Here is a 24,084-nt window from a genome sequence, read left to right on the forward strand (position 1 = left end):
ACAGTTATGGGCACGTGCAGGCTGTTATAGCCCCATTCTGTGATAAAACTATAATTTTACCACCCCTATCTCCCAATCCCCGCCCCCCAACCCATCACCTTGTGAGGCAAGCGATACCCAAATCCCTTATCCGGTTCCCGGACAACTGCAATGGTAGTTTGAGATTACCAGTCCCCTGTTGTCCCCCCTGTGATGACATCACTCCTCTTTTCTCTACTGAGAGGACCCCCACACCGGCCATCTAATATCCATGATGTTATTCAGGTATAACTACGTACACCTGCCTGTTCTAATGCTTCTTAATGGACAGTTATATGTAGCAGCAATGGGTCCTGGGAATGTCATTATGCAGGCTCTGCACACTGTGTGGAACATTACGAGAGTCTCCCGGAGAGGCTGGTGATACCATACCTTGATCGGCACTCTGCATGTAATGCTCCACAACGTGAAGAGGAGACACATATGTGACAGTCTCTTGGAACAACCATTTGATCTTGGCAACCCTTTGATCTTTCATTTGGGTAGAATATTAGATGCCTATGCTCCTGCTGCCATAACTCCACTGAATCGCCTAAAGAAGCTGTGGAGTGAAACGCGTAGTGATTCTTTAGATAAGCTTCCATTACAATTAAACCCTGCATACCTCTGTAAACAAGAAATCATGATATGTCTGTAATGCATATGGGCTCTTTTTATCTAGGAGTATATTGTTATATGGCTATTCATGTATGTTTGTATAATGTTTTTTTATGAAACTTTTTACAATAAATTTGTTTTTATACATATCACTTAAGATTGTACATTTTTTCTAAAATCAATCAGTGGATACCTTTAAAGTCAATAAATTTGTCTTTATACATATCACTTAAGATTGTACATTTTTTCTGAGATCAATCAGTGGATGCCTTTAAAGTCCTATTATCTATAAAGGGACGGGGAAATAAGAGTTATTTTTCTCCCCCCTTCCAGTCTTCAATACTGTGTGGTCTCTGTGCAGCCATATGCATGATGCCTTATACTGAATTTTCATTGTTTTCACATAACTTAATCTTCATTTCTGAATAGGGGTGAGCCACCAGTTCCGAATTTTGCTTGTTCAGAGGCTCAGCAAACTAAATTAGTATTCGGTGAAGTCAAACCTCCTGCAGCAGCGGGAAGTGAAATACTTGGCAAAAGTATTGATACCATTGCTAAATGTTACAGCCTCTCCTCAGGCTGGTTGTTAGGAAGATGGCAGGCACTGGCATCCTAACAGCCATGAGTTGTCCCCACCAGGCCTATTCAGCTGTCAGCCTGCAGACCCCCACAACCACTTGGTCAGAGTTATGGGGGAAGAGGCCTTTGTCCTTATCAACATAGGGAGAAGGTGCTTTTTTAAGGAGATCCCCCCTGGCAAGGTACTCCCAATGTTGAAGGCATGTGGCCTATATTGATTCAAGAAAGAGGGATGCATGTTCACCTCCCTTTCTTGAGCAGCCTGAGCAGCTAGGCTGAATGGTTGGGTAATGTATTTAAGAGATTTTGTGGGGGGGACTTGTTTTTTTGTGTAGGGTTTCCCAATAAAATTCATACCAGACCCTCACCAAAGACAGGGATTTCCTATATATATTTAAGGGGAATCCCATATTGTTTTTGTTTTTTTAATGGTGTCCTCCATTAACATCTATACCAGATATAGATGATATAGATGAAGGAAACCCCAGTGGTTTGTTGGTTTATTTACAAAAAGAAGAGGCCACTTCACAGTCAGGTTAAAGGCATCCCCAGGCATGGTATTTAAAGGAATTTAGCATCTTTAAAGTTTCACTTTAAGTATTATTAAAATTGTTGCTTACTTTTAACTGTTGACTGATTCAGCTCCCAAACTTAAGTAACATTTGATGAACCCGCCACAAACCTAACACAGGTACGTTTGGCTTATCCCTGTTTCTAAGCAACAGAAGACCTTTGTTCACTAGGATGCTTGAGGTATCACAAGCTACAGTTGGGGCCCTGTATTTAATTTCTGCAGTGTGCTCCCTTTTAGTACATCAGCAGTGTGCACAGCTTCCCTCTCAGTAAATAAGGAGTGAACAGAAAGCTCCTGTCTAGCACATTATAAGTGTACGGAGCCCCTTCTCCCAATTACATCAGCTATGTACAGGGGCTCCCCTTTCATTACAATACAAATGTGCATTCTCTCATTCCATCATCAGTTTGCAGGGCTTCTCTGCCCCATGTGTAATTAATAAAAGAAAGTGGAGGAGGTTAACAGACATCTTCAAAGGATAAAAATCTGCCAAAAGACTAAATATGGCTAAACAAAATGATTCAATTTTGTACTTACCATGTGTTACAATTCACCTTGACTTTAGTCCCATGGGGGTAAACATCATTATTGTGGATACATGGGCACCGTTCCTCAGGAACACAACCACCAGCCCCATCATCTAGAAGTCCATCAGGGCAAACACATCCCGAGATACACTCTGTCTGGAACTGTTAATGCAAACCAAATATATACCAACACAATGCAATGTAGTGTTCATTTATTTGAACATTTTCAAGTGCATAGACTTTAAAGGGAACCTATAATGGTTTTGGGTCATTTATTTTATTATAAAATTCAGTTTTTTAAACTGTTATCTTAAATTTGTATTATATATTCTAAACATATATATATACATCTATATATTTTATAAATAAAATTTACTATATGAGAAAGGATTCCCAGAGGTCTGTGGTTAAGTAAAAAACAGACACTGATTGACTGTGGCTAACAGACACTCAGTAATTGTGGCTAAAAGTTTGTCTGGTTTGATTTGTGGAATAAGATATCTGATAACTGACTCTCTTTACTAAAGGCAAACCAGCAGTTCACTTTGCAAAATAATTTTCACTTAAGTTCATTTTAGATAACATAATGAAAACTAATTTTGCAAAGAATACTCAATCACGGGCAAGAAAATAAATAAAAGTCAGTGTTTTTGCTTGCATAGGATTGGATAATCCCCTTGCAAACGGGAACAACCTCTTTGCCTTTAGTAAGGCAGCCACCTTGAGTTCTCTAAAACAGACTTCTTTCAGAATATCTGAAAACTAGAGTAGTTGAACACTAAATATTAATATTATGATTATTATTAAGAAATCCTAATTTTTTACCTGTAAAAAAGGATAAAATATTTGTAAACCGTATCTCATTTTTTAGTACTGACCACAATAAATAAAGAAAATATGTTCCCTTTAAATATACCCTGCTCCAAAATACATAAAAAGCAAGACACTTACATATTCAGCACCAAGGGTCTTGCAGCTCCTATGGATGGGGGCGCTTTTTTGTTTGTTACAGTCATAATAGACTTTTCCTGCGGGACAATCTAGAAAGAGACCTTATATGAGTCTAAAATAACTGAACAAGTTCTGATTGTGTTTGGTCAGACAAATGATTTATGTATATGTACAATCTGTGATTAAAATTTAATGAATATAAGAATGTGTAGTAAACATCCTTACCTTCGGGGACATGTGTACTGCAAGTGAGTTTCCCATTATGGCAAGTGCTAGTTGAGAAAATAAGAAAATTAAAAAAAAACATCATTCGGTTTTCATGTTCATATTGAGTAATATCCCTATCAAATGGTATGTCCCCTGGAATATCAGCAAACAAATTACTACATGAGTGTAATGTTAATTGTAAATGTATGCAGTTATGCAATTGTAAAATAGGATTGCAATAGCTGTATGTAAACAGATGCAGTACAGCCTCCTAGCTGTAGGTGGTGCTGTTTCGCAGTGCTGCTACAGGAGGGGAATGGAGGATGAGAAGTATTTTGTTCCTCTGAAGCCTCCATACGTGTCATCAGGGTAGCAGCTGTCTGGTAGGAAGCTGCAACCATCGATTAACCTGGAAGCCATGTTTATTGAGGACAATGCTCATTAAAAGCATTGGCTCATTGCATTGGCATGCATTGTGTGAGGAACAGTGGGGTTGATTTACTAAAACTGGTGCACACAAAATCTGGTGCAGCTGTGCATAGTAACCAATCAGCTTCTAACTTCAGCTTGTTTAATTAGACTTTGACAATAAAACATGGAAGCTGCTTGGTTTTTATGCACAGTAGTAAATATCCCCAGTGTGCCTAGCATAGGGAGAGGTTCCATTGGAAGAGGGTCAGTGTAGGGGCATCAAGCCTGGTTTTGGGACTTCTACCACTTCAGGTGCTATTACCATCACTCTGCTATATAGCCTCCTACTTTATCAGATGCGCCCAGGTATAGTAAGCTGCCTAGTGTGTCTTCTACGGTAGAGAAAGAGATTGTTGTATATGCCCTGCTATAAGGCTCCACTATAATGGCTTTGACTGCATTGTTTAGGCTTGTTGGCCTATTTGTTGCAACTGTTAATACATTGTGCTGCATTCTCATCAGTCTCTTTGCTTTGGGGTACTCTCTCAGCTTCGGGGTACCATACACCAAGCCCCTATTAAATAAGTAATTGCTTGCAGTATCTTGCTACCACACCTCTTCCCATTCAATGAACATATGCACCTGACCAAGCCTAGCTTGCATGTATATGAAAAAGCTTGTCAAATGGAATCCTCAGAAATAGGTAAATAGTACTCGCACCTTAATCCACTCATGTAGGTCCATGGACAGTTTAAATCTGGCAACAACCAAATTATTCTCATGCCATAATTGATGGTAAAAATACATTTAAATAAATGTATACCATTTATGAATTACAAATATTTTGACTACCAATATTTGGAATAAGGATTTCCTGCATTTAATTTAGGTCTGGAAGTTAAATATTTTTGGTGAGTTTCATTGTTTATAATAAATAAAATACAATGTATTTATTTCATATATTTAAATATAAATTATGATATGAATTTAATCTGATTTCCATTTTATTAAAAATACAGATTTTGTTTATACATACATAATAGTGCTCTGTGTGAATAAGCTTTTTCAAAAATACATTTTTACTGTATAAACAATTATGTGCAGTACCCCACATGAACCAATAATTAGAAAAAAATATTTTTAGAAGATTACAAAAAACCTAAATCTGGTAGGTTGTTATGCACATAATTTTATTTTAAAGTGTATGTAAACCCTTAGCTTCTCTTATGTGCTTCCTTATGGTCTGGCAAATAAACTATTGAAAGCATTTTTGAAGATCTATTCTTAAAAAAGAAAATGCCGAAATTCAAGAGATCTGATACCTTCCTGCACCTCTGCTTGTGCTACAATGTTATTGGTTACAATGTTCCCAATTTCCTTTATGGTCTACAGAAACCCTCTCCTCTATGTTAGAGAAATGGGAAGATGTGCTCTGTAGTCCTAAATTTTGAGTGTCCTGGGTGGCAATGCTTCTCCTCCATAATTACAGTACAGTCACATGGCTTATCCTAGGACATTAAATAATGTGTAAATCCAACATTTCATATTCCTGATATGTGCCTGCTGTACCATGTATAGTAGTGTATGAAAAAATATCCTGTTCTTTTTGTATTGCTTCCTTCCTGTGAAATTTCTGGTGTTCCTGTCTGTCCCTCTGATTTCCTAATAAAGACTGACCACGCTAAGGCAGAGAACTGTCCTAAAATTCCCCCCCCCCCCCCCTCACCCCCAATACTGCACAAGCATTCACTAGGAAGATCAGTGTGTTGCTGTTTCGCCTTCCCCAGCTTTTATTCATAACAGAGAACAGAGGGTGGGTAATCACTTATACAAAAAAGGAAAAAAAAGTGTTTATAATGTTTGTTTACAATATCTCACAAAAGTGAGTACACCCCTCACATTTTTTATTATATTTTTTCATGTGACAACACTGAAGAAATTACACTTTGCTACAATGTAGAGTAGTGAGTGTACAGCTTGTATAACAGTGTAAATTTGCTGCCCCCTCAAAATAACTCAGCACACAGCCATTAATGTCTAAACCGCTGGCAACAAAAGTGTATACACCTCTAAGTGAAAATGTCCAAATTGGACCCAATTAGCCATTTTTTCTCCCCGGTGTCATGTGACTCATTAGTGTTACCAGGTCTCAGGTGTGAATGGGGAGCAGGTGTGTTAAATTTGGTGTTTGTAAATTTGGTGTTATTGCTCTCACTCTCTCATACTGGTCACTGGAAGTTCAACATGGCACCTCATGGCAAAGAACTCTCTGAGAAACTGAAAAAAAGAATTATTGCTCCACATGAAGATGACCTAGGCTTTAAGAACATTGCCAAGACCCTGAAACTGAGTTGCAGCACAGTGGCCAAGAAATGCACAAGAAAGCCCACAAACAGTTTTCTGAAGACAAGCAGACTAAGGACATGGATTACTGGAACCATGTCCTGTGGTCTGATGAGACCAAGAAAAACGTATTTGGTTCAGATGATGTCAAGCGTGTGTGGTGGCAACCAGGTGAGGAGCACAAAGACAAAAGTCAAGCATGGTGGTGGGAGTGTCATGGTCTGGGGCTGCATGAGTGGTGCTGGCACTGGGGAGCTACAGTTCATTGAAGGAACCATGAATGCCAACATGTACTGTGACATACTGAAGCAGAGAATGATCCCTCCTATCTGAGGCTGGGCCGCAGGGCAGTATTCCAACATTATAACAACCCCAAATACACCTCCATGATGACCACTGCCTTGCTAAAGAAGCTGAGGGTAAAGGTGATGGACTGGCCAAGCATTTTTTCAGACCTAAACCCTTTTGAACATCTGTGGGCCACCTTCAAACGGAAGGTGGAGGAGCGCCAGGTCTCTAACATCCACCAGCTCTGTGATGTCATCATGGAGGAGTGGAAGAGGACTCCAGTGGCAACCTGTGAAGCTCTGGTGAAATCTAGAGGGTTAAGGCAGTCCTGGAAAAAAATGATGACCACACAAAATATTGACACTTTGTGCTCAATTTGGATATTTTCACTTAGGGGTGTACTCACTTTTGTTGCCAGTGGTTGAGGGGACAGCACATTTACACTGTTATACAAGCTGTACAATCACTACTTTACATTGTAGCAAAGTGTTATTTATTCAGTGTTGTCACATGAAAAGATATAATAAAACATTTACAAAATGTGAAGGGTCTTTTGTGAGATACTGTATATCTATACACATATGTTTTGCCTTTCATTTCTATTTTAAACTGAATGGGTTGTTTTTCAAGATGAGGATTTACATATACTAGTGTGTTACTGGCAGGATCAGCCATAGAAAACATAGGGAAAAAGCCTAAAAAAAAGAAACTAATCCAACCACCACATTTAAGGATTGGTAAGTGGCAATATATAACTTTGTTTGCATATGGATAAACTCGAAGGCAAGTAAAAAGTCATGCCTGTTTGTTGAATGGAAGAAACACAGAATTAATGTTTCTAGGAGAACATGCAAATAAACTGAAAGACTAAGGAAATTCAGAGTAGATGATAAATGTATACAGTAATTGTCCTCATTGGCTAGATGTGGAGTAATGGCATATAGTAACATACAGCTACTGATTAGAAGTCATCATTTTTTATTTTTCCCTCAGTAAGTTACTGAAATCTGATTTTGATTGGTCAACACAAGTTTATGGCAGCCATAAATGTTATTGTTTTACTTACCAGCGCTCATCCTGTTTGTGGATTACAGCCAATGGGTCCAAATATGAGCCCTGGTAGTAACAAGTGCACTTAGATATGGGTACACAGTGGTCCTTCTCATTCAGAAACTCTCCATCTGGACAGCCACATCCATCAACTGGAGTAAACCCTCTGGCACAGGCTTTCTCACCTTCTGCCAGAGAACGGCAGGTTGGCTGGCATGTGGTCAGGTTATATAAATAGATTTGGGTAGATGGGCAAGAAGCAATGTCCTTGTCTGAAATAGAGGAATTATGTTATTTTAAATAAGTATACTTTACTTTATACACTCATATAATGATTTTATTAACTATACTTGAGAAGCAATGTAGAAAACTAGTTCTAAATAGGGGCTCGGTCCACAAACAGTTTTCCCATTGTTGCTCTAAGTTTACTGACTTTTCTGCAAAACCTACTGAAGTCTGTGAGAGGGAGAATCTTGTTATTCAATGTTGGCCATTTGTGAGACTAATAACCATACTATTATCAAACAAAGGGCATGGGAAGCCAGGCACTTGGAGACATGTGCCAATGCCAACATTTAAAAGAATTACACAGAATTGTCAGCTCTCCCTAAAAGCTCCTAGGCGCACTGACAAAATTGCTGCTACTGAGCTCACCCTTTTATCGAAAGACTGCTGGGTTATCCATTCCTTCAGAATATCAACTCTTGTGATTCAAGTGATCAGGGGCAAAAGTTATGTACCGCATAGTACAGTTGTTCCTTATTTCTGGTAGTGAACCTGCAACATTTTAAGCCAACAATTCGCAACTTGCAAGTTTTGTGAATCCCTTGGATTTTCCACAAACCCATGGTAGTGGCAAACCTGAACCTCATTCCCAGTTATAAACAGGATTGATTTGTGTTCCTGGTAGAGTACTAAAGATTGTTACAAAATTTTAAATTGTCTTGCATCTCATTTAAGCAGTGCTACCTAATACACAAAGCTTGAAATCATTAAATTACTAGCTTTACGTTAAAAGGTAGAGCTAATGCAAAATCTTTAGGAATAGTTATTATCCAGTAAGATACACAAAAGCGGAACTTTTTGTCACAATTTGTTTATTAAAGTAATATTATTTACTGGAAAATCAGGGCTTACCACATATTCCATTCCTCCAGCCCCACAAGATGATCCCTTTAGCAGCGCAGGCCCTGACATAGGAGGAGAGTGCAGCACACATACACTTTTCGCTGTCCTTACAGTTACAAGTATCATAACGACATCTCTGTGCAAAATGGAAACAAAATTTATGTAAGTGCAAGCATGAGTTTGTAACGCTCTAAGAAAAACAAAATGCAATTTTATTCCAAAATAAGGGTTTTCCAATATTCTATTTTTTTTTTTTTTCTTTAAATAGATAGATAAATATGGGCATTGGGTGGTATCCCTCATACATGAAACAACTCCAGATGGATTCCGGTTCATTACAGCAATGACTGATATATAGTTAAAGTCACTTTTGTTTAGGGTCTATTTTTCAATGTTTGAATTTTTTACACCCAAGATTCACTAAATTTTTAACCAAAAGCCACATATTTTTCTTAATTTTAGGTTAAAAAATGTGTTTATTCTTAGCTAAAGTTTTGTGAATAATGCATGAAAAGAATGAGAAATAGACCCTTAAGTACACCGTGGGCTTGTAAGCTTGAGTCAATTATCCTATGACATATATATATATATATATATATATATATATATAATTATATATATAATTTTTTTTTTTTTTTTGGGGGGAGAAAGAGATCTTTTCACTTTGTCATAGGAGCATATTCAGTGTTGTGTGACAATAAGTCACAAGTACATCAAAGGCTGCGAACAGGTAATATATATATATACACACACAAACATACAGTATACAGTAAAACCTTGGATTGCGAGCATAATTTGTTCCGGAAACATGCTTGTAATCCAAAGCACTCTTATATCAAAGCAAATTTTCCCATAAGAAATAATGGAAATTCAGATGATTCGTTCCACAACTATTTATTCATAAGTCTTTCAGTTTATAGTCTATATACAAAGATCATAGCAATGCGATAGGTTGTGTCGTCATAAAATGTCCATCCACAAATGGCGCCTCCACTAGGGGATTAGAAGCAAAATCCAGCAGGAGCTACAGAGTATAAAAGAGAAGAGAGGCGCCTCTAAGTGTAGCAGTATGGGGACATTTAATGAAGGTACAACATTTAGCAACTCACATGGTTGATGATAAAGAGGCACATTTAATTATGCAGGCATCCAGGTTAAAGCTGTCCACATAGATCATCTTCTAAACCACTGTCTCTCACCGATGTCAGTCTGCAATTGTGATTGGGAAGACTACCCTGCAGTAGAGTGATCTGAAAGTGAGACTTTGGAGCGCAGCGTGGAAGGGTGTGATGAAGATTACAGTGCCGGCATACTTAGATGTGCCTGTTTTAATCATCAACCATGTGAGCTGCTAAATATTGAACCTTCATTAAATGTAACAATATTGCTACACTTAGAGGCGCCTCTCTTCTCTTTTATACCCAGTTGTGACATGACGCTACTTGTATATCAAGACATCGCTTGTATATCAAGTCAAAAAATGTTTTAAAAATTTGCTTGTCTTGCAAAGCGCTCTCAAACCAAGTTACTCTCAAATCAAGGTTTTACTGTATATATAAAGTTTTCTTTTTTTTTACATCTGTGTTCCTTAGGGGGTGAAGCAAATCTTCACCTCATTCACTAAGCTCTGGAGCAGATTTCCTTGCAAAGTGCAACTTCCCTTGCAAAGCAAAAATCCAATTTATTTTAGAAAATCAACCCTGGTATGTGAGATGTGAACACACACAGTACAACACTCACCTTTGCATACCCAGCCGGGTCTACTGTTGAATGGCATTTAGCAAAAGGAGACTCCTCTTTTTCTAGATTAGAGCACCAATAGTTTGCATAGTTTTCTAGAAAGAATGGTTTGCTGTTAATGTACGCATGGGAACAACATGTAAAAATATACCAAAATAAAGGAAAAACTTTACTGGTTAAAACGACCAGACAAATTTACTGCATGTGATATTTGCTAACTGAATAAAGAAGTGTTTCTGCTCTTATAATTCTTACAGAAAATAAAAATTCATGATTTTCAAGTGGCAGGCAGAATTGCTCTGCTCAAGGCACCATACTTCCACTGTCACCCGAAATTCGGGTGCTGTTTGAAAGGGAGCCATTTGTGCTCCAAACCCACTCCACAGAAAAGATGAGGCAGACTCACACTGATAATGTACCCAACATTAAGGCTTCATTCTAGCGATTCTTCCCCCAGACCACCCACACTGACGCATTTCACCACTCAAGGCTTAGTGATAGAGACTACCACTAAGCCTTGAGTGGTAAAATGTCAGAGTGGTGGTCTCTGGGTGGAGATTAAGGCCTTTTGACTGACTAAAGCCCTAATGCTGAATACGTTATTGGTATGCAGTTGTTGTGTCTTTTCTTTGGAATAGAAGTCTTGGACTGATGTCATTTACAAACAAACAGAGCAGAGGCCTGCTGTGGAGGCTCAATAAACAGACCTGTCTATGACTGTAAGAGACATGGGAATCCCATTGTATGAAATGTATTTCTGTTTTAATGGAAATAGTTGTGGAATTTCCTTTTCAGAGTCGAAAACTCTCCTGTATTAGTTTATCCATGAGGCAACATGTTCACATATTTGGGCTTATTAGGGCACTTGATGGGCAGAACTTGTTTTCTACATTAGGCAACTGAGACATGAGAGTGTTTGTCACAGTAGCTCCTCTCTGGTCTTAAAGAGACTTTGACACCAGACTATTTCAACAACAATCTTTTCTGTAATATTATATATGCATTTAACATATTTGAACCATATGAAAAACAGCCTGGTGATTGGTGGTATCAGGGCAGTGAGTGGCTGTCACCAAACCAACAATAGGATTATAAATAAAAGAATGTACTCCTTTTTTTCAGTATACTAAATTTTGTGTTGTCATTTTGTTTACTATTCATGTTTCATGGAGGTCTTTTTTAAAATACACAGCATAGACTGCAAGGTATTCTAATAAATCATTCTTCAATTTAAGTAGTGGTTATTTCCAGTAGAGGTTGCTGGATACATGAATAGGTAAAAATGTGGGATCTTAGAATTTCAACCAGGAGAACCCCGTAATCAAAAACCAATTTCAGCATAGAGAAAGGTCTAAGTGATCACTCAGTGGGAATTTCTGGGCATTAGTTGGACTTCTATTGATCTATAACCATATCCTGCACTGGAGAATGAATATTTGATAGTAATAAGATGAAAAATCGTGTCTTACTGCTCTCAATGCTGAGGCTGCAGGGATCATCCAGGAGGTCTGACACATCATGACAGTTGGGTTGGGCTTTCCATGTGTTGGCAAAGGCAGATGCTGTGGCTTCTACTAGACCACCCGATGTTTTAAAATCATCTCCCTCCTTTGCATTAAAGTTTCCACAAAGACCTGCAAAACATGTGTTAGTTCCTTAGTGTGTTTCTTGTTATCACAACATTGCAATAAATATCTCTTCTACGTTCATTGCACAAATATTAACTGCTATGTAAAAGTTCATGCATTTAACAGTCTCACTGATAAAACCCTAAGAATGCTTTGGAAATGCTCTTGGTCTAGTGACAGATCTCTCCAGCAATCCTGTGCAAACACATATGAATTTTGTCACATAAGGGAAGTCAGTCTGTACTTGGTGCTGAATGTGCCTATTTTTACATGCAGGTAAACCAAAAATCAGTTTTTCAGTATGCTTAGCAACGTGTGTCACTGTAGAGGTTTCTTAAGCAAATACATATTTTTGAATCTGTTGCAAGGTTTCTTACCTGGAGCCCCTTGCCAGTAACATAACCTTCTGTTGTAGGCTGACAACTCTAAGTCCTTATGTTGTCAACCTGCCAAATGGACTAATTTATTTGTTCATTGGACTACCAAACTAATAGATCTGCCAACTGAAGAAGTTCTTAAACAGGATGACAGGGCTGCCGCTAAGTGAAAGGCTATGGCTTAGCATTATAAGCCTGCAACAGAAAGTGTTTGTCCTGGGAGGATTTTCAGATACCAAACAGATTCACAAGGAACAATTTGCTTGAAGCTGACTACTGAGCATACCCTCTATCACCCCTGCCCCCATTAATCGCTGGCAAAAAAAAATAAAAATGCCCATTTTACTCAACTAAATACATGGTCAGAAGTGCTGTAGCCCTGAGTACATTTTTACCAGAAGGGAGAAAGGGGGCACCCACTAAGTGTAGAAAAAAAATCATCTAGTTTATTAAAAGCAATCGGCAACTCACTTGTTTAACAGGATTTAATCCAACACTTAATGCAACACCCAGTAAGTTGGCAATTGTATTTACTAAGGCGGATGATTTTAATGCTACACTTAGTAAACAGGTCCTTCTCCCTTTTTGTTTCATTATGGAGTCTGCTTTCTGCTCTGGGGTAGCTGCCTTAAGTGAGCCTGTGGATGGCATTACAGGACTATTTGTTCAAGCTGAACTTTTATAGATTTGGGCAGCTTGCCTTTTTAGAACCATTTATCTCTTACATTTTTACCAGAGATAGGTTTTAAGGAAATGTAGAACAATAAAGTATGATGCCAAAACAGGTTCACCTACAGTTTGTATACCCTTCCAGGACCTCCACTCTCTTCATTTAGTCACAGGTGAAGGTGCCTCTGAAATCTGTCATCCCCCCACCCCCAGACCCAGTAGCAGATACAAGGGTGCACTGTGTACTCTTTCTAGCTAAATATAACGTTTTTGTTCAAGTTTTTTTCAAATCCAGCATGAACACATGCTGTGCGATTAAGCTGAGCTAGGGGGTAAAGCGCATCAGAAGGAGTGGTTTGGAGTATCAGTGTTCATGCTGGAACAATAAAGTTGAATTTAGCCCGAAGCAGTAAAGAGCGGGCTACTGATGACGCCAAAACATACTGAAAAATATAGTTAGAGTTTACATGCACTAAAATATTCATTTTCCAAACTCTCTAAAATGGTGTTCTACACTATCTGTGAATTCAAAGAGTATGTAGGAATTACCCCATTTTTATGATTGCTATTGCCAATGTCATAAATATTTTATTCCAATTGTTTTAGCCTTTATTTGGCAGGACAGAGGTTGTCTATAATGTCAGCTGCAATATTCTTCTCTGAGTATAAAATTGTATCATAGAAATGTTATCAGTTAGCACCCCCATGACCATTCGAAAACCAAGAGCTTGCAGCATGAAAGTAAAGAGCATTTGCTTTGTCAATAAATTAGTTGTTCACACTCAAAGCATTTTATATCAGCCTATATGAAGACATATAAAAAAAAAATAACAACTTATTTTTATATATATATGCAGAAAGGTCACGTGTAGGTATCATGCATTGCTGTCCACAGGTGCCAAGTCTTCTTCAACTGACCTTGAAGTCGTCCCCTGGCATATTTCTGCATGGTGATGTATAGCTGCATCAAGGGTTGCAGCTGAATCTGCATCTGAAGACCATAGGCAGCTTGTACAATGATGTAAGAATCAGAGGGCTGCATCATGGAGAAACTGGCTGTAGAGGAAAACACAAGAAAAGTTAATTAACTAGCCATACTAGACATATAGTATACTTTAGGTGTAAACTAGTGGTATATGTTGCTTTCTTCCCCATGTATAGAAGTTTCTTTGTAAAAACTGGGTTTCCATATTCACATAAATATACATGTGATATCCTTATAAAAATAATGGTATTCCTTGCATACATTTTAATACACATTTGAAATTCTACTATGTATTTTTTTTTTTTGTACAGCCACTTTTATGATTTAAAATTAAGGCCCGTACACACAATCAGAAAATTGTGCACAAATGACCGCTTTCGAAGCCAAAGTATGATAATCTGATCGTCAGTACACACAGCTTTTGAGAGCCAATCACGACAGTTCATCTGATATTATCCGATCGGACAAGCACAAAAATGTTTTGTGTAATCAGTACAGTTGTCATTTAAAAATACAATACAAATACACAACACATTACATCACTTCCGAGTTTTTTTTCTGTCGTATGAGAATTTTCGTAACATTAGTCAACTCTTTATTTTTGATTTGAGACTAGCATGCAAAAAAATGGTAGATCATCTTATCGTGTGTACCAGGCATTATATGCCACACTGTACAGTCAGTAGGATGCCTATACTCATACCTCCCAACTTTCTGTGATGGTAAAAAGGGACACCTTTCAGTATGGAGTATGTAGATAATGTACACACCCCTGCCACATCCTCGGTTACATGGGCCATAAAGAATTACAGTAACACCCAAACAAGGATTGGTTAAACTCATTACTGTAGCTCTTCTTTCAACATTACTTTTCCTTTATACTGATTTTTTAAATGTGAAACAGGTCCTTTAAATGAGAGATAGTAGGGAAATGTGCTGTACTACTTCCTAATTCAGCTTTACTTCTTCCTGGTCCAGCTTTGCCAGCCTTTAGCATCAGCTCCCTGATCATTGGACAGAGGTGACAATGTTGAATATTGTATAATGAGCTGGTTGGAGGCAGAGGTGCCTTAGGAAGCTGCATTGCTAAACCAAAAAGTAAGCATGTCTTCTGCCTGACTGTGCAGTGTGACAGAGGAATATAAATCATAAAAACAACTAAACAGACAAATTCATACACATTTATTATTTTTTAAACAAGAGCCTGCAAAGTACTGCACCGTCAATCAGCAGATGGTGGGTTCAATATCAGGTTCCTGGACACACTGCCTGACAGTGTGAATGAACTATGGGCATGCTGATCAGCATGCCTGCAGTTCATTCAAACTACAAGTTAGTCTGCCGCGGTGGCGGATGAGATTTGTAGTTTTTTTTTATTCACAGATTCCTGTGAATGAATGATGTAGCTGTGTGGGCCAAACCTGGCACAGCCATTTTATTTTCAAAATCTGACAGCGGGTACAGGGAGAGGATCCCCCACCTACTATCACAATGAGAGGGGCAGTGAGGGGGTGACAAGCGTAACAATAATATGGGTGCAACATGTAACATTCCTAAAAGGTGAACTTAGCCTTTAATATACAGTATATCAGTTTCAAGTGAATATTTAGCTATTTGCCTGACAAAGGCAACTGATTTAATACAGTGCAGTATGTTTTAATAAACACAGTTGTTACAGTATACATTGTCATGTGATATTACCTGTGACATGAGGCAGTGTAACTTTCAGTTCATTCAATAGAACTGTGCCATCGGCCTTGAAAGTCACCACCTAGATAAAGGAATGAAAATTATAATTATTTGGTCAGTAGTTTCAATAGAAGATCACTGTTAGCACATCTCTAGCTAAACTGATGTTTTAGTTTTTCATGGTTGAACTCCCTGACAAGTTGACTCTACGCAGCTGTTTTACCCTTTGACCCCCTAGAAGCCCAGAGTTCTTGGTAGAAAAAACCTCCAATAAAAAATCATGTACTGTGAATTCTACAGGCCATACAAAAAAAAAATAGAAATTAGTAACCGAAAGAAAAAAGATAGTAAAATCAAAAATTTTTCATGAATGCGCTTTGCATTAATAAATAAAAGAGCTGTTTATTAATACACTTAGTGGGCTTGGTCATTAAAGTAGGTTTTGCTTTATGGTTTATGGCTTGTAGCGTGCCACCTTTCTCACTTTGTTTAGCCAAAGTAGGGTCTAGCTATTCCCATACGTCTTCGCACTGCAACTCCTTTCTCTTCCAACCCACATACAATTGAAGCATCACTCCTCTAGTCAGGGGAATATCAATCCTCCTGTGAACAGCCCTGAGAGAGTCTCAGCAGCCAGAACTACAAACAAAGTATTGGGAACAGTGACCAAAAGCCTCTGCTAATAGTGCTTATTGCACCCAGACAATTGTAAAGACTTGAGGACAGGTGAAATTCTGATACATATCAGGGATGGTAAATTCTAACTAAACATTGTTGGGAGTGCTGGAAGAACTTTTGGGGCTGCTTTAGCATTGGGGCCACTTTAGCATACCAAAACATGCCCCTAATGCCGCCTCGGTGCTGCGCAAACTTTTTTCACCCTATATAAATCCTGGAAATAATAACAAATTATTGCAACTGAAATCTTATAAGTTTATAAAAAGGATAAATTACAAGCAGGCAGAGCTTTTTTTCTGTACTCTGTCTCTTGCCAGATAAACTCCTTTAACTGTTTACTAGCATTTTCTTTTCCTGTACAGCACATGGGCAGTGCAATGTAGACTCTCGTGAGATTGAAGATGGTTGATAAAAGAAGAATCCAAGAAATAGCAGCAGTGGTGACAGAGAGTATAGCTGTGTTTACAGAAGAACAAACTAAAGGGTCACTTACATGCCTGAACAATATAGCTAGGGCTCCTGGGGTTCCTGCTTCCAGGCCAATGTCAGACTAGCCATCCTGGTGACAACTCACCAGTGGCAAGATCATTAGGAGAGCAAAGAAATGCTTTAACTGTATCTACAGCAAAGCTATACAATGCACCCTCAATAGTGAGTGGTATTTTGCAACATTTTGGCAAGCAAGGGGAAGACACCATAGAAACAAATAAGGGTTCCATGTAGTGATCATGTATGTTTCTTGCCACTAGTGATAGGATCACTAGTGAGACATGGGTCTCAATGCCCAAATAGGTAGACACTGTATATTTAATGTTCAAGGAAATATTTATGTTAGAGCCTTCAGGAGATATAGGAAGTCAGAGGGTGATTCAACCAGATGACATTTTCCCATTTTGGTTATGTTGCTAATATATCCAAACTAACTGATATACTCACATTTTTCAGGTTATCTGTTAGGAGTATAATGGACTTGAGACAGGTCTCTCTTGCAGAGGAACTGCAAGCAGTCATTTCCCCCAAGATCACATGGGATTCATTTCTATAACCCTGTAGCAATAAAAAGTAATACAGTTATACATTGGTTCAGGAGGAACAATTGTTTTTATATGATTGTATTATGTGCAAAGCATATATCCAAAGAAGCATTGAATTTAACCACTTAAGCCTCTGAAGATTTTACCCCCTTCCTGACCAGGGTTTTTTTTGCGATTTTTTACTGCGTGACTTTAACGGACAATTGCGCGGTCGTGCGACGCTGTACCTAAACGGATTTGACGTACTTTTTTTTCCCACAAACAGAGCTTTCTTTTGGTGGTATTTGATCACCTGTGCTCTTTTTACTTTTTGCGCTATAAACAAAAAAAGAGCGTAAATTTTTCAAAAATAACAATATTTTTCACATTTTTTATATGAAATTCCCCCCCAAAAAAATGTAAAAATCAAAATTTTTTAACATTTTTGGCCAATTTGTTTTCTGCTACATATGTTTGGTAAAAAAAAAATTGCAAAAAGCGTATTTTGATTGGTTTGCGCAAAAGTTATTGCATTTACTAACTAAGGGAAAGATTTCGGTCATTTTTGGTGTTTTTTTTTAAAGCGTAATGGCGGCGATCTGCGATTTTTTTTGCGGTACTGCGACATTGCGGTGGACAGATCGGACCCTTGACTGACATTTTTGACACTTTTGGGGTTACCAGTGACATTACTGCAGTAATCAGTGCTATACATATGCACTGTTACTGCAAAATGACACTGGCAGGGAAGGAGTTAACTTTATTGGGGAGGGAGGGGTTAAGTGTGTCCCTAGGGGCGTGCTTTTTACTGTGATTGGCTGTGGCTACTAGTGTAGGAACAGTGATCAACGGTCCTACATAGTAGAACCGTATGATCACGGTTTCTACACAGGGGAAAATGACAGGTAGCTTGTTTACATCAGCCGCCTGACTTTCTCCCTCTGTACCGACGATCAGCAAGTGACCGGCGGACATCGGGTCCGCCGGTCACACACACTGACTTCCCTGTGAACGAGCCGCGGCGGGCATGCGCCTCCACGGGCACGCGCCCGCCCACTATTGGCTCACAAGGAAGTGACAGGCAAGCGACGTAGATCTACGTCACTCTGCCTGGCCGGGCAACCGGTTAAGGCCTCAATCAGACCAGACCATGGCATTGTGGAACATTGCATTAAAGCGGAACTAAACTTTCTCAAAATTAACTATTTGTTATCCTTATATTAATAGCTTTAGCAAATAGATAAGAATGTAAATTATATTTTAATGTTTTAACAAGCCAAGATGTACTTTTATTCATTTTATGTATCATAGAAACTCTCAAATGGGGGGGTTCAAAAAGTCCACTTTAATCAGACCTTGTTATGGTTAAATGAAACATTTACTGGACTGATAACATTCTGTGGATTTTGAGGAGTTAATTAGTATGAGTGCTCTAGATGCTAGTTAAGCATTGGCATTCTATGATGACAAGAGTCTGAATAAAATTAAATCTGTAGTGTATATGGTCTACTTTTGATGTTTTCCTTCTGCTTTCTGAGGATTGTATTGCTATCTGTGTCAACATTAGAGAGTTTCACCCTCCCTATTTGTAAACTGCTTATAAGGCGCTAAGTTCTGTTGCATTTTGTGAACCGATTACTGTTTTTCTTTAGGCATTTGCTGCCATACACCATCCACCTTTAACGTAAGCATTATTTTCATACATAAGTCACGCTTAGAACATACTTTCGATGATTGATGGAGATCATAAATTTGTGCTGCTCTTTAACCACACAATGGTATTTGTTTATATTATTCCTGACTTTGAAATCTCTTGTTCTGAATAGTGGCTTTGTGCTATGGCAATGTGTAACACCCAGGTACCTCCATACAGGTCACTCTGTTTTTTGATCCTTTAAATAGAAAACTTGTAAAACTTACCTTTCACATTTTTCATTTATTGTTCAATTTCAATACCACATGTCAATGAGTTAAAATTGATTTGAGAATTTTCCACAGTGACCATGACCACTGTATCTACAATAGTAAACTAAAACCTTCAAGAAAATATTTTTTTTGTTTCATTTATTTTGCCAGCCATGACCTACATTATATCTGCCACAAAAGAACAGCTTCAATCTGTCACTCTGATCTTGGTTTCACCAAATAGTAAATCATTGACCCAACTTATTCATGAAGCCAGTAAAGTGTTTGGGAACCTGATATACACATATTTGTTCTAGGTCATTAACAAAAATTGTAGGAAAGGAAAGAACAGATGATAACTTAGGAGGTCGGTATTCTAAAATAAAATAATCCAGTCCATTGCCTGTAAGTGGGTGGGCATTTTTATGGCACTTGCTATAATGTGCAAGTACTCTGTGCCTCTGTACACATCTGCTGTTTGCTGATGCTGTTACTTTCTCATCTGCTGCTCACAGTTCTGTCCACTGGCCTATCCATCTTTTTTTTACACTCATTTCAGGTCCCATGTCAGCCCTTTTGGCCATTGGGTGGTGAAATATGGCATCACTCCTGTGCATGCCCACAGCAATTATATCGTCCCTGACCCAGTTGCATGGAACATACAGTAAACTGCACTGTTCATGCGCACAGGTAGTGTACAGAAATGAAATGTTAAAATGTTAGTCAAAAGGGAAAGGATTTATTTTAGCATAAGAGAATATGCAAAGTTTCTTCTGCTAAAAAGAGAAACTCTGTCTCCTAGTAGTTTTTAACAAAATGAAGTACAGTATTTTCAACATTCTAACTAGCTACAAATCTATTTAAAAGACAATTGTAATGAACAATATTACTGTATGTAGTATATGAAACTTAAAATTAAAAAGAAAACTATTGGGCTTGGTTAATAGAATATTGGAGACTGCTGCAACTATTATGTATTAAATACTAGACCAAAATGATATTTGTGCAAAAAAGTCTGCTGTCCCTTTAAGTCCTATGCAATTCCTTAATATTCAATCAAACAAGCATGATGCAACTTGTGTAATGAATATAACATAATCAGAAGGAACAAAATCAAAATGAAAATACAATTAAAATCCACAATAAACACCATGCATTATATCAAATCTCATATAAACGAATATTCCATAGTAATTCATGTGTGAATAAAATCCACCATGCTCATAAACCACTGTAGAAAAAAAGTGCTCCAGTGCTGAAAGGTACTCCTCAAAAAAATGGCCTCTTGCCAGTTCATAATGATTTTGAGTAAAAGAGATGCCCTTTTGGAATCCCAAAGAAAAGACCGGCACTCTCACTGTCAAAAATGCCTTTGGATGATTGGGGTAAAAGGGGATTATACACTTCTCATATAGAAAAAACTTGTCACATCCTCTGCTCCAACTCCCGATGTTCAACATTAACATCATAAGCCGGAAGTGTCAACAAAAAGCAGATCCTTCTACAGCATCGGGGCCACAATGTGGTAGAAGAATCCATTCTGGAGCGGAGGATGTGACAAGTTTTTTCAATATGAGAAGTGTTTTATCTCCATCCATCCCAATCATCCAAAGGCATTTTTGAAGCTGAGAGTGTCGGTCTTGTCTTTGAGATACCAAAAGCGCATTTGATGAATGTAACTCGAGATCATTATAATCTGATAGGAGGCCCTTTTTATTTGAGGAGCACCTTTCATCACTGGGGCACTTTTTTCTACAGTGGTTTATGAGCATGGAGCACTTTATTCACACATGAATTACTATGGACTATTCGTTTTTATGAGATTTAATATTATGCATTGTGATTATTGTGGATATTAATTGTATTTTCATTTTGATTTTTGATTTTGATTTTTTTTGTGATTATGTTATATTCATTACACAAGTTTTATAATGTTTGTTAGATTGAATATTGAGGACTTGCAAAGGGACAGTGCACTTATACAGTATATGAAAACTTTTTATTTTTATTTCACATACCTTTTTTCCTCAGTTCCATGTGAATTAAGCTATCCAACTGAGTAACAGTGATGAGAGTTGGGACAAACTTCAATCAGAAGTCATCAGAAGTGTTGGAATAATTGCACCAATAGTATTATATTTGCATTAAATATATCAACTGCATAGAATTATCAGAACTACAGTATTTATAGTGATAATGGTCATTTAAATTGTAGTTGATTTTACAGTTTAGTTAAATCCAAAATTCAAATGTAAATGTGCACCAATCAAAATCAAAAGATTGCGTGAGTTTTTTTTTTCCATTTTATTAAATGTTTAGAATAGTTTGAGTAAAACGATGGGTCCCTAGTATAAGTTATAATTTTTGGAGGTTAGATAATTCTCTAATAACTGTAACTATTGCCAAACTAAGCTATTTCATGTCCTCTTTATTGTACTTGATATTTTGACTTTAATAAACAGAAAGGGTTTAAAACTAAGCAATAGTAACTCAAAAGTTCCTTGCCTTGGACAGCACATAGTAGCAGTCACCATGGAAGGTATAGGACTTCCCATCAAAGGTGGCGATATGGGCTCCTCCTTCAATGGCGCAAGATCCAGGACAAGCATGGTCTGTGCAGTTCCATCTTCCTGATATACAGTGGCTGTAATAGAAATACTTGTGTAATGATATTGTAAGTGATGCTAAGCTTATATACTTCATGGAAAATATAAGCTGTTGAAGGCATAAATGCATGCAGTTTATCCTTTCAGTTTACGTTATCATGGATCTAAATACTGTAATCTGTTGAAATATGCATTATCAGTTGAAATATGCATTCCACCGAAACAGAAAAATGGAAGCCTTTATGGGAACCCCCCCCATATATATTTCTTTGTTGGTATGTTATGTCACCTGTTATTGAAAGTCAATGTTTTGACCAGAAAATTGAGACAGCTGGAGCCAATGATTCTCTGATACCAAAAATCATTACAGATATCTACGTAAATTTTACAGGTAGAGAGAAAGCAAGCTCTAGGATTTATTCATCAGGTATTATGCATTATCCAATTTCATTTTGCTAGCCCAGACTACAGATTGTTAGATCTGTAATGAGCTCCACTGCCAGGACATCCTGTCTGCCTTGAGGCTCCATTTGTCTAATGGAAACCTGAAACTCCAGACAATCATCTGGTTAGTAATGAGTCACTGCAATAGGTTTCCACCTCAATGTGTCCATTTCAGCATAAGCATTTGACATCTGTATATACAGTAATAGGCTTTTCACTTCAAAGAAAATAACTGAAACTGTAAAACAATGAAAGGAGCATGAAGCTCCACCTTCTGTCTCATAAAGAAAATTACAAAAATATTTTATCTATATTATATCTGAAATATATAATAATTTAGTATTTGTTATTTATTTTGTATATATGTTTATCCTGATGTACAAAACTTCTTAGCACTCCCTTTAAAACTAAAATGGCTGAAGGGCCATCCAGGGCAATACAGTTTAGGTAGCAAATGCTGAACATTATGAAACAAAGGAGCTGATGTATGAAAATGTATACATTAAAAAAAAATCACACAACATTTACATACATGTCAGCTCTAGTGTGTGTTACATTATATTAAGTAATAGTGTGCAGATGATGCACCTAGCAATTAGGCCCCTTTCACACGAAAGATCCGATCAGGTCCTCCTGTCAGTTTTTCAGGCGGACATGATCAAATGGACAGGCGAGTGTACTGTAAAATGGAATTGTGTCAATTTACAAAAACCTACCTCCAGTCCACTCAACAAAAAAAAAGGGAATCCATACCGTTCTGTTTAGGCAAATCAGATTTGAGGGTAGTTTGGTGTAAATGGACAACGGAGTCCATCTACACCTGGGCACCCAAAGAACAGAGCGGGCTCTGTCCATGTCCACTCTGCAAATACTAAGCGAACATGGATGTGTCATCTTCCCACTCTGCTCTGATCAGCAGGGATCTGTGAGTGGATTCTCTGCTAATCAGAACGAAGTCCACCCATCTGAAAGGGGCCTTAGTGGCTATAAAGTAATAAACTTTTGTCAAGCATAATATGTAGGCATCTTTTTCACTATATCTATACACCACCCTCAATCCTACAGTTGTAGCAGATGCCCAGGCCATTATGACTAGACACTTCCAGTAATGTTGATGTTTGTCAGTCCTTTCCTGCCTCTTACATTTCTCCATTGGCCCAGGTGTTCAGAAGGGCCCGGGATTTGGCTATAGTGGTGGGGAAATGCTTACCATTCATCACACCCATTCTGCATTGTTTCGCCTGGAGCATACAGAGTCCCTCTGTGTTTACAGTGACATTCACTAACCGCAATGCATCCTTTATCAGTGTAGTCATCCTGTACAGTGCCTGAAACAAGGAAAACAAACAGTCATTTCTCCTAAGCCTTTGGCCCAACTGAATAATAGTTTAAATGATAATATTTAATACAAATTTCCCTTTCAAACTCCTAATCCTTCCTACCCTGTTTCTCATCCCCCTTCCCCTATACTGCAAAGGATCTTCTTTTTTTCTTCTGGTGGGTCAGCGGGCATTGGGCATCGTAATTGACTTTGATCTATGTACTTTGCTGGATGATGCAATTGATGGTGGATGTAACTCACTGAACATGTTTTTATTTAATTAAAGGACTTGTCAAAATCTGTGTATATGTGTTTTTTTTTTTTACTGTTTACCT

The 24,084-nt window shown here is 37.9% G+C and overlaps 1 protein-coding gene across 1 annotated transcript in view; it reads right to left on the reverse strand.

Annotated features, from left to right (window-relative positions):
• The window catches only part of LOC309565967 (mucin-5B-like), a gene marked incomplete at its 5' end in the record, with an annotated part of 169,095 nt that overhangs the window by 114,252 nt on the left and 30,759 nt on the right, over positions 1 to 24,084 (reverse strand). The window contains 12 exon segments of the mRNA XM_082270994.1: positions 2,327 to 2,478; positions 3,268 to 3,356; positions 3,493 to 3,539; positions 7,583 to 7,838; positions 8,704 to 8,830; positions 10,435 to 10,529; positions 11,904 to 12,068; positions 14,027 to 14,164; positions 15,795 to 15,864; positions 17,397 to 17,507; positions 21,884 to 22,022; positions 23,639 to 23,756. Of these exon segments, the coding sequence (XP_082127120.1) occupies positions 2,327 to 2,478; positions 3,268 to 3,356; positions 3,493 to 3,539; positions 7,583 to 7,838; positions 8,704 to 8,830; positions 10,435 to 10,529; positions 11,904 to 12,068; positions 14,027 to 14,164; positions 15,795 to 15,864; positions 17,397 to 17,507; positions 21,884 to 22,022; positions 23,639 to 23,756 (1,507 nt within the window).

Source organism: Pelophylax lessonae, assembly GCF_965119305.1.
Source record: "Pelophylax lessonae genome assembly, chromosome: 10".
Taxonomy (NCBI): Eukaryota; Metazoa; Chordata; class Amphibia; order Anura; family Ranidae; genus Pelophylax; species Pelophylax lessonae.